General features: G+C 42.8%; 1 protein-coding gene across 1 annotated transcript; it reads right to left on the reverse strand.

The window, feature by feature from the left end:
* Positions 1 to 7376: 7376 nt before the first annotated feature.
* snai1b (snail family zinc finger 1b) lies at positions 7377 to 10512 on the reverse strand. The gene is made up of 3 exons (XM_017486388.3): positions 10151 to 10512; positions 8648 to 9190; positions 7377 to 8425 (listed from the first exon to the last, which is right to left on the reverse strand). Exons 1-3 carry the CDS (start codon positions 10224 to 10226, stop codon positions 8244 to 8246), a joined length of 801 nt encoding a protein of 266 aa, XP_017341877.1. The 5' UTR covers positions 10227 to 10512; the 3' UTR covers positions 7377 to 8243.
* Positions 10513 to 11003: the final 491 nt, after the last annotated feature.

Below are 11003 nucleotides of genomic sequence, written 5' to 3' on the forward strand. Positions count from 1 at the left end.
CATTCCTCCTTTTTTCCTCTTCTCACATGTGTCTTCCTCCGCTGATGTGTTTCATCATCCCTCTCTCCTGTTCCAAATAGCTCAAGGACATCATGCACAATCTATTAGCTCATCCTAGAGCTGAGACACACACTCACACACACACACACACACACACACACACACACACACACACACACACATATATATATATATATATATTTGCGTAAAGAAGTGTCTTCATGCACATTAGGATATATAAACTGTAAGAATGAAGAGCGAGATATTGTTTGTGGTGTATGAGGGAAGATTTGCATGGAATTTCATTGTGTAAGGAAGCAGGAAAAACAAAGCAATGAGAGGAAAACTTGGAGTGGTTAGGGAGACGTTAGCGGCCACACATATAGACGGACGATAAACCTGATTCAGGGATCTGCTGCGCATGACAGCAGATGAATTTAGTTTCCTCTCAGAGTCTTATTGGCTGTTACTTATAGTTGTTTTTGCTGCTAGTCAGCACGCTTGAACTTGATAATGGACTGTTCACGCTACACAAGGGATGCGTTCATTTGCTGTTTAGATAATGATGACTTGACCTTATAGTGCAATTACCGCACGAAACGTGTTATTTGACGTGTACATAATCAGCTGTATGTGTGTTGTTATTCAACCGCTGATGACTAAGCATGTGGAAATGCCCTAAAATAGTTTAGGAGGCTTCAAACCTGTAGTACACCGATATACCTCTGGTTACTATGGATACATCCTTCTTGTTTGTAAATAGCGGCGAACTTCCTACTGTTCTGGGGGGGGGATTAACATTCCAGTTTGTTTCAGGTGCTAATGGGCCAAACTCACAGCATCTGGTCCCAACTTGCCCATCCATCCGCCCCCACACACCCCCAGCTGAGATGGTCTTTAACCACAAATTCACTCTTAGGCCATTTACCAAGACCATTAGCTCTCATCTGCTCTATCTCATCTTGGCCCGGATTCTGCCTCACTTCTCAGTCACTTTGCATAAATAAATAAAACTCATGATTAATAAACGTCTAGACAAAGTAGACAATCATACCTCCTCGGAGCCTCATATGGCCAAAGCATCGCTCAGATCTCTGACAGCATAGCTCAGCATAGCTGAAAGCCTCCTGCCTCAGTTTAGATCTCTCACTGACTCAGCTGTCCAAACCACAGCTTCAGACAAAGGCTGGAAAAACGTCAGAGCTTAAACATGCCCTTGACTGCCTCCTAAGTGTCTATCTATGGTTACATACTGCCTTTAACCATAGTAACAAGATCATACCATTCCCTAAATGCCCCAAACTGTAACTTTAGACATCCAGGGTGTAGAACACGAGGGTAAAACAAATGTCCCCAAATACCGCTGTTACACAATTCCTTATATAAAAATTGTAACCTTAATCACGTCTTAGTCACGTATACTGTAGCAAATTGGACTTTAATTATCGTTTCTCACGAAGCATATTTACTAAAATCAGTGTTTCGTATCTAGATCTGTGACCATGGTGAGAAAAAAAAACCTCAGAGTGATATCAAGCACTTTTTTTTTAAACCTCCTGTCCAATCATGTTGGGTTCCAAGCGAGAACAATAATATGTATATTTTTGCGACGTTCGATGGTACCTGATGTGACGTTCCAGTGTATCCGTGGTCTCAAATCCTGCCGATTTTCTACATCTAAATCTACGGCGAAGACAAACAACCTCCTCATCACCAGAGTTACACCAATCTTTATTACTGAGAATAATAAATCAAATCTAAAGAGCAAGAGCAAGCGATGCTAATTAGTTAGCAAGCTAGGACTGCACAGCGTTGTTACTTACATAACGCTTACATTGTGCTCAGGCTAGTTCGTTTTCTAAAAAAAAAACATAAATAAATCACCTATTTACTCCTTTTACAAGAACATTTTAAACATGGGCTCACTGGTGAAAGCCCTGTACCCTCAAGGTACAAACAAATGCAAATAGTGGTATTTAAAGCTCCCATTATGTACTTTAAATGAGCGTCCCTTTTCCACAGACAAGATGCCCGGGCTTGTTCTAGAGCCGACACCTAATCTGGAACTCTTCTGAGCTGCTAGTCTAAAAAAAGAAATATGTAAATGTCAATACGTAAACATATCACCGAAGTTTAGTAATCCAAGTTTAGATCTAAAATAAGTTTACAAGTTCCACTACATCATCTAGGTCCTTAAAGGAAGACTTGAGTACAGACGTGACAAGCGCTAGTTATCATGCTAAACATTAGCACCTATTTTTTTTTCTGTATTAGCATGATAATTCCTGGTTGCTTGATTAGCATGGCTTTCCTTTTTCTCTTCTTTTCTTTTCTTTTTTTTTTTGCAACAAGATAGACATTTCTTTCAAATCAGCAGTGCTATTTAAATTAGAAGCATTAAAGAGTTTAAATATCAGCTAGAAGGAAGGCTCTTCCTGTGTAAATGAAAAGCTAGGCTAATCCACACGTAGGCTGCGACGTTTACCTCATCAGTGCTAGTGACAGATGAGACTTGGATTAGATGGCCTTCTCTCTCTCTCTCTCTCTCTCTCTCTCTCTCTCTCTCTCTCTCTCTCTCTCTGTGTGCGTGTGTGTCGGCTGTGCTACTCCACCCAGATGCTTTTTATCAGAGCTGCAAAATGGCCGCTGTTTATATGCAGCTGACAAGCCGTTTCCTGTGTCCCAAGGTCTAGGAGCTAGGGTTCGTACGGAGCTAGAGGAGGAAAAGAGAGCGGGAGACAGATAATGGGGGGGCTGAGAAGAGAAAAAAAAGCATCCCCCTTATTTTAAACTAGGTCAGCATACACTCCCTGAGCTTCCTTTTTGGCTCACGAGACCAAAAATGGTGTGGTGCAAGTGCAGCGCTGTGTAAAGTGCACAATCCTGTAGAGGGAGAGAAACTCAAAAGTAAACCTGCTCGACACCAGGAAACATTGGACAGCTATGGCGTTGTAGAGGGACGGACTGATGTGCTTTGAGACGAATATCAAATTCATAACGCATGGTTTTTGGACGCAGCGTCGATGTTCCTGAGGAGATTTCTCTGCGCCTGCTCTTTCTCCCGATCCCACAGTCAGCGGAAAAACCTTTCTAAATATAGCCTGAAACATTTTTTTTTCTTTCCCCCTCAAATCCCTGAGCAGAAACACAAGGGCCATATTTCAGCTGCAATGGGTGCGTGATTTAGGTTTAGTCAGCGTAGGAGCCACCTCATGTCTGTGGGACCAATCTAAAGATCTTAACTCTTTGTGTGTGTGTTTTGTAAGTGTGACACATGTGCTCCTTGACTAATGTGACATTCCAGCTCCATTAGTGACAGACACACTATACGCACCTCTGGCAGCTTCTCAGAAACGATGGGCGTCGATGCCGTTTCTCGCTCGCAGCTCAAATAAGACACGATCCCTCTGCTACAGGTAAGAGGTGCTGTTTTAACTTCAGCGGGGGAACAAAAAGTGTCCCTTCTTTTCTGAAGAACCATCATTACGTCATCCGTTAGCCCACCCACGCACATTCTTTCAGAACATGAACCCCAGACTGAAGGGAATTGAGCTCCCCTTGAGCTTCTCTTCCCTTCCCCCTGACTGCAAAGCGTGTTTAATACTTCTGACTCAGTGCAAGACGACCACATCAAACTCTGAAATCAGTACATATTCTCTGTCTGTTCGCCTTAGACACACACACACGGTGGTGCTTGAACGTTTGCAAACCCTTTAGAATTTTCTAGATTTCTGCATGAATACGGCCTAAAACATCACCAGATTTTCACACAAGCCCTAAAAGTAGCTAAAAAGAACCCAGTTATTCAAATGAAACGCAAAAATTTTATACTCGGTCATTTATTTATTGAGGAAAATTATCCAGTATTGCATATCTGTGACAAAAGTGGCAAAAGTATGTGAACCACTAGGATTTGCAGTTCATTTGAAGGTGAAATTAGAGTCAGGTGATTGTCATCCCATTGATTGAAATCATGAGTGAGTGAGCGGCCTGTTTTATTTAAAGAACAGGCATCTATTATAGTCTGATCTTCACAACACACGTTTGTGGAAGTGTATCAAAGAGTTATTGGAAATCCAATACAGTCACAGATTGTGTACAAATGAAGGAAATTCATGACCATTGTTACTCTCCCCAGGAGCGGTCGACCAACAAAGATCACTCCAAGCACAAGACGTGTAATAGTCCACGAGGTCACAAGGGAACCCAGGGTGACTTCTAAACAGTTAAAGGCCTCTCTCACATTAGATAATGTTAATGTTCGTGAGTCCACCATCAGGAGAACACTGAACAACAATGGTGTGCATGGTAGGGTTGCAAGGAGAACGCCACAGCTCTCCAAAAAGAACACTGCTGCACATCTGCAGTTTGCTAAAGATCACATGGACAAGCCTTGAAGTCTAATGGAAAAATGTGTTGTGGATGGATGAGACCAAAATAGAGGTTTTTGGTTTAAATGAGAAGCGTTATGTTTGGAGAAAGAAAAACACTGCATTCCAGCAATAAGAACCTTATCCTATCTGTGAAACATGGTGGTGGTAGTATCATGGTTTTGGCCTGTTTTGCTGCATCTGGGTAGGACAACTTTCCATCATTGATGGAACAATGAATTGTGAATGATACCAGCGAATTCTAAAGGAAAATATCAGGACATCTGTTCATGAACCGAATCCGAAGAGAAAGTGGGTCATGCAGCAAGACAACGACCCTGAACACACAAGTCGTTACCACACAAGTCATACCAAAGAACGGTTAAAGAAGCATAAAGTTAACGTTTTGGAATGGCCAAGTCAAAGTCCTGACCTTAATCCAATAGAAGTGTTGTTGAAGGAAGGACGAAACCCACCAACATCCCAGAGTTGAAGCTGTTCTGTACTGAGGAACGGGCTAAAATTCCTCCAAGCCGACGCGCAGGACTGATCAACACTCACCCCAAACGTATAGTCGCAGTTATTGCTGCACAAGGGGGTCACACCAGATACTTAAAGCAAAGCTTCACATACTTTTGCCATTCATAGATATGTAAGATTGGATAATTTTCCTCAATAAATAAATGACCAAGTGTAATATTTTTGTTTCATTTATTTAACTGGGTTCTCTTTATCTACTTTTAGGACTGTAGGAAAATCTGATGACGTGTTACATCACATTTATGCAGAAATCTTGAAAATTCTCACACTTTCAAGCACTACTATATATATATATATATATATATATATATATATATATATATATATATATAAGAGAAAAGCATAACTCTGACTGATTCTATATATCGCCAAATCAACGACGTCAGGTGCATTCAAGTCACTTTGGTCAGAACGAGATAGCGTTATAAATTCTCTTCATTAACTACAAAGACATACAGCAGGCTTTTTAACTCTATTTCTAGAAAATGAAGAACAAAGAACACGCGTCGGCTGTGTTTGGCTTTTTAAAGTTTTTAATCAATTTACGAAGCCGCTGTAAACGTCATCGTTACATATTATATCATAATTGTACACCACTGTCGTATTTTGTGCGGGCAAATAGCTAGTTTGATTATAAATTTAAAAAACCCTGACAAAGACATGTCAAAATGCCTGTGCGACGTCTTCAATGTTAACCGATTTGCTTGTTTTTCGATAACTCGCTGCGTATAACGGAGACATCATAACTGAAATCGGCTTCTTAGACGAGTAAACATTCAAGTTCAACAAATTTAGCATCAGCTACAGATGTTGCATCCACTGTTTCCACCATGTTTCCATACTGACACGCCCACGACTCGGAGCTCACCGAAAATCCAGAGTTTCCCACTCGTAATTACGACTTTGTGGTGGCGTTCGTGTGTGTGCGTTCGACTCGTAAACACGATCTTTCCGACACGACGTGAACGCACCGTTAATATAAGCCTGCGCTACTGTCAGAGCTGCTGTTATAGGAAATGAATCAACACCTTCTGACCCAATCAGAATCCAGAATTCAACAGCATACTTTTGACTTTTACCAGTAGAGCGGTAATTGCACTTTTACTTGAGTAAAAAGTACGTTCACCTCCTGGGTATATTATTTATCCCTGTCTTGTATAGCTATACATACTTTCCTGGTGAAGTAACAACAGGCTTTTGTATCAAAAGTTGATACACGCTGCTTTATTTTTACTTACGTCAATATGGGCACAAATATGTACGATTTCAAAAAAAAAAGTCACACCGGAAAAATGATCTGCAGTATTGTTCCACTTTTAGCTGCAATCTAAATCAGGTCATTATGACCTGAACAGGACGTACAGGTTTGACGTATATACAGTGTGTTTATGTGTGTGTGTGTGTGTGTTTTGGAGGAATAAGCGATTACACACAAAATCTGCGAGCTCCTTGCCTCCGAAGCGGTGAAGGAAGTGCATCGTTACTCCGGCAAGACTGGCTGGCGTCAGTGTGCAGGTCACAAGGGCATTGTAGATCCAACATGTGGTTCTGGGGAAAGGAGGGGGGTGAAAAAAAGAGGGGGGAGATATGGAGCGAGGGATGAAGAGAGGGAGGGATGGAGGCCGTCCTACACCAGGAAAGCCCCTGGACTTCAGGCCAGGATTGAGCCTCGGCCTGTTGGGGCTTCCCATATTTAACCGATTGCAGTGTTGAAGAAGAGCTCAAGGCTGGATGCACTGGTTAGCGTGGTGCTGGCTTCGCCTTTCCTCTCCCTCTCTCTCTCTTTTCTCTCTCTCCATACTTTAATATCCCTCCTCTTCGGGTCTTTTTTCTACAGTTTCTCCACCTCTTTTCATCCGTAACATTAGGTGTACTGTGTCATTAGTGCTAGTTTATAGCATCCCGGAGCCGACAGCACGACAGGTGTGCGCAGGTGCTCCATTCATCCATCGACACGTCTTTCGTTCTTGCGCACACACACACACACACACACACACACACAAGCGCTTTACGCTTTACAACGAGTGCTGTCATACTTCCTTTCATCAGTATTTACTCACATCACACAGTGAACAGACGTTTCTTTTTTATCCAAACATAAATTAGTTTATTGAAAACTCACTTCAAATGGAGATACAAAAAAAAAGTCAAATGGAGATACAATGGACCTGAATTTAAAAAAAAAAAAAAGGAAAAAAAAAAAGAGTGATTGCAGAGCGTCTCTGTTACAGGATCACTGTATATATATAAATACACAATGTGAAAGACAAAAAAACAAACAAAAAAAAAAACAAAGGCACATGTACAGGCAGATTAGGTCATATCTCACTATGGCTTGAAGAGTCTCCATGCAGCATTTTATTTATTTTTGCAAAAGACAAAAAGGTCTTGGAACTGATCTTTGGTTTCTTCCATTTTTTTTTTTTTTCAGATAAAGCTGGTTCCATAAAAAGTAGTTTTTTAAAAAAAAAACATTTATTTCATTTTATTTTAAATGATGGCACCAAGAACAACAACAAAAAAATTGTTTAAAGAACCGTCCATCTTCTATAGCGTCACTTTCTCCAACAATCGTTGTGCTTTGCAACACTTTAGTGCACACTTTACATTTTATTCGAGTAAAAAAAAAAAAAGAAAAGAAAACAAAAAGAATACACATTCAGAGACGTGATACAAATGTTTGGAAATAAAATGCATTAGGGAGGAGTGTTGGTACAATAGGACAGCATTTATTGCTCGTTTTTTCAGAGAAGTGTGGAAAGATCTACAGGACTGAAATGTCTGTCGACACGCCGCCTCCGCTCACACAGCTGTCCCAATACATCGCTGTAAAGTGTGTGTGGAGCATGGTGAGAGATACCCCCCCCCTTTACACCACACACACACACACACACACACACACACACACACACACACACACACACACTTCCCCCTCTTCAGCAGCTGCACGCAAAAGGAAAAGGCCGGACCAGCCGGCACCGATGGGCATCTTGAGAATGAGGCACATGGCCCAACTGCAGAATACAACCCCCCCCCCCCCCCCCCCCCCCCCGTTAACCTTGATCGAACTGGGTTAGGAAAACATTTCGCAGCATTTGTGCGATGTTGCCTAAATCTGTCTTTGTCTGGTATGAAACCCAGCGAAGAAAAAGAAACACAATATAAGGCACTTCAGAAACATTTCTGGGGTTCTTTCCAGCAGATAAATTTTCGCCCTTAACCTGAGTTCGTCCACCAGGTCAGGACCAGACTCGACAGTCAACAGGACGGTGGTTAACCATTGCTAACACCCCCACCACCATTGTGAGTGAGTGGGTGGTTGTGTGTGAGCGTCTAGGCTGTCGGGCAGCAGCTGGAGACGGTGTGTTTGTGCAGGAGTGACATGCGGCTGAAGGTTCGAGAGCAGGTGCCACACTGGTACTTTTTCACCTCTGAATGGGTCTGAAGATGAGCTCTCAGATTGGAGCGGTCAGCAAAAGCCCGGTTACAATGAGGGCAGGAGAATGGACGCTCGCCTGGAGAGAAAAAAAAAAGATGTTATATGTTAAAAATACGATCAAATATCTTCTTAGCGCTAACAAGGCAAGGCTATACAGGAACGAGTGAGTACATTTGCTTCGAATCTAACTATGAGCCGCTAATTACTTTGGATCAGTTATGCTAATTACTGCTACGTTAGCAAGTGTGAAACATCTCCATTATGCTAATTACTTCTCTGTTACTTCCTAGCTACTCACCGGTGTGTGTACGAATGTGGCCCCTGAGTAACCATGGTCTGGAAAACGCCTTTCCGCAGGTGGTGCAGACGCAAGGAAGCGTGTGTGAGCGGATGTGCATCTTCAAAGCTCCCAGGCTGTTGTACTCTTTGGGGCAGTGTTTGCACCGGAAGGCAGCCCTTGTTGTCGTGCTGTCGGCCATGTTGGAATTCTCAACCAGGTTGGCATTGGTGCTTGCGCTGCAATGAGAGAGCTGGTGGCGCGAAAGCGCGGCACGGCTGCTGCAGGAAATCCCGCAGTGAGCGCACTGGAAACGGTCCGAAGGATCCGGACTCGGGGGGTCGGAAGTTCTGCCTTCATCTTCCTCACCCGAGCTGGACGGAGAACTGAGGTCCAGTGGTGCGATGGAGGATGGTGTGGTAGGGGATGAAGGAGGGAAGGAAAGCGGAAGGGCGCTGGTGGTCCATACAAGAGCCGAAGTGTATGTGGTCAACAGGGAGCCGTCTTCTTTGGTCGGTAGTTCTGCAAGCGGGTAGCGCTCTGGTACCATGGCAGAGATTGGACCTGGCGAAAAGAGAGAGAGAGAGAGTGGGGAAAAAACGAGAGTCAGGTGGCTGTTCACACTGGCCTAATCCAGTTAAACGGTTAAGTTGTTTTGATGCTCTGGTATCGTGTTACAGTCAAATGGTCGATTTGTCACAAAGAAAGGCAGTCAGATTTGATTATTTAGAGTGTAGAGTTTGCCCACAATGCCATGGGGGCTTTTGGATCGTCGCCACACCTTCCTCGGGGTGAATTTGCAATAACATTGACAAATTTGTCTTTGGCTTAGTGTGGAAGGGTTTCACTGGAACTATCTGGACATGACTTCATGTGAATTAGATTAGCCTGGTTTGTGTGGTTATGTATGCATGTGTGTGTGTGTGTGTGTGTGGGTGTGTGTGTGGACTTTCTGGATGCACACCAACTATGGGGTAATGGGTCTTATTTCCACCACTTATTGACACAAGAGTGCCAGAGGACTGCAGCTCTAAGTGCTAAACTAGATTCAGGAGGATGTAATTTGCAGCATAGGACAGCAGCACCAGTAGAAAAGAGCCTCTGCTGAGGGGTGGGGGGGTGGGGGGGACTGCTCGTTTGAGATGTTTGTTGCTCCCTTCAGGAATCCACATATGTTATGCATTAATTAGACCTCAGAATTAAAATTAAAACACCTGATAAAAAAAACAGTTACTTGCTGATCAGGTTGTGCAATGCAAATATTAATTTCTGCATGCAAATGCAGCTGGGTTGGTGCATTTTGACCGTTTCTTTTCTTTTTTTTTTATTACTAAAACTGGCAAGGATGTGGTTCTTACTGGATAAGATTTCACACCAAGAATATGGATATGCCCGTAAGCATTTCTCTACCATAAAATCAGCAACAAAGTCAAATCACTTACACACACTCCCACACACACTCTGCATAAAAGGCAAGACCTCCGTGAACGAACTTGTAGAAGCTTGGAAAAGTTTGACGCTTACCATTTTGGCTCTCCAGCTCACTGTAGTTCGGCTTCTTGCTTGTAAAATACTTCTTCACCAAAAACGAACGTGGCATCTTGAGAGCTTGATGACCGTTATTCTCCTCCTCAGTGTGAATCCACTGCAGCAGTCTTAAAGCAGCTGCACCGAAAGTTTTCAACCAACTTCAGGAATCAACCTCCAGGAACTGTGGAAGTTCTGAAAAAGTTGGATCTGGGGGGGGAAAAAAAAACAACAACTTTCGGACCAGATTTAAAGAAAAGAAGACAAGGTCCTCTTGGAATATCCTCTGTATCCAAAGTGAATGGGAGAGTTCTGTGGTATGTGTGATTAAAGTACACCCATTCAGCTCAGAGCAGCTTCTTCATATAGCAGGGCAGGGGTGGAAGGGGTTGGATTTGGAAGGGGCTGGGCTCAAAACAGGCTGGGCTAGGATGAGATTTGGGTGGATTAGAGAGAAAAGGGGTTTGGTTAGTGATGGGGCTGGGGTAATGACTGAAGTAGAAAAGTGATTGGGCTCAAACTAGGGTGGAAACGGTTTTTAGGTTAAAAAGTGGGTTGGGCTAAAATTGGTTGAGGTGGAAAGATGTGAAGGGTGGAAATGTTTTAGGATGGTAGAAATTCATTTAAGGTTAAAAATGGTTTTAGGTGGAATAGAGGTTGGGGTAAAGTGATATTTTTTTGGGGTAGAAATTAGTGTGAAAAAGACGTGGAAAATTGTTTCCGCAGAATGTGGTTGAGGTGGAAATTATTTGGGGTTATAAAAATGTTTAACGTTGAAAAGGTGTTGGAAATGGGATTTGGAATGGGCAGAGTTTGGGTTAGAAAAGGTTTAGGATGAATAATAGGGTTT

Source organism: Ictalurus punctatus, chromosome 15, assembly GCF_001660625.3.
Source record: "Ictalurus punctatus breed USDA103 chromosome 15, Coco_2.0, whole genome shotgun sequence".
Lineage (NCBI taxonomy): Eukaryota > Metazoa > Chordata > Actinopteri > Siluriformes > Ictaluridae > Ictalurus > Ictalurus punctatus.

Coding starts and splice junctions, on each gene's coding strand:
- snai1b (XM_017486388.3), bottom strand. CDS start 10,226: ATGCCACGTTCGTTTTTGGTGAAGAAGTATTTTACAAGCAAGAAGCCG. Junction 9,191..10,150: donor TGAGCTGGAGAGCCAAAATG/GTAAGCGTCAAA, acceptor TCTTTTCGCCAG/GTCCAATCTCTGCCATGGTA. Junction 8,426..8,647: donor CCACATTCGTACACACACCG/GTGAGTAGCTAG, acceptor TTTTCTCTCCAG/GCGAGCGTCCATTCTCCTGC.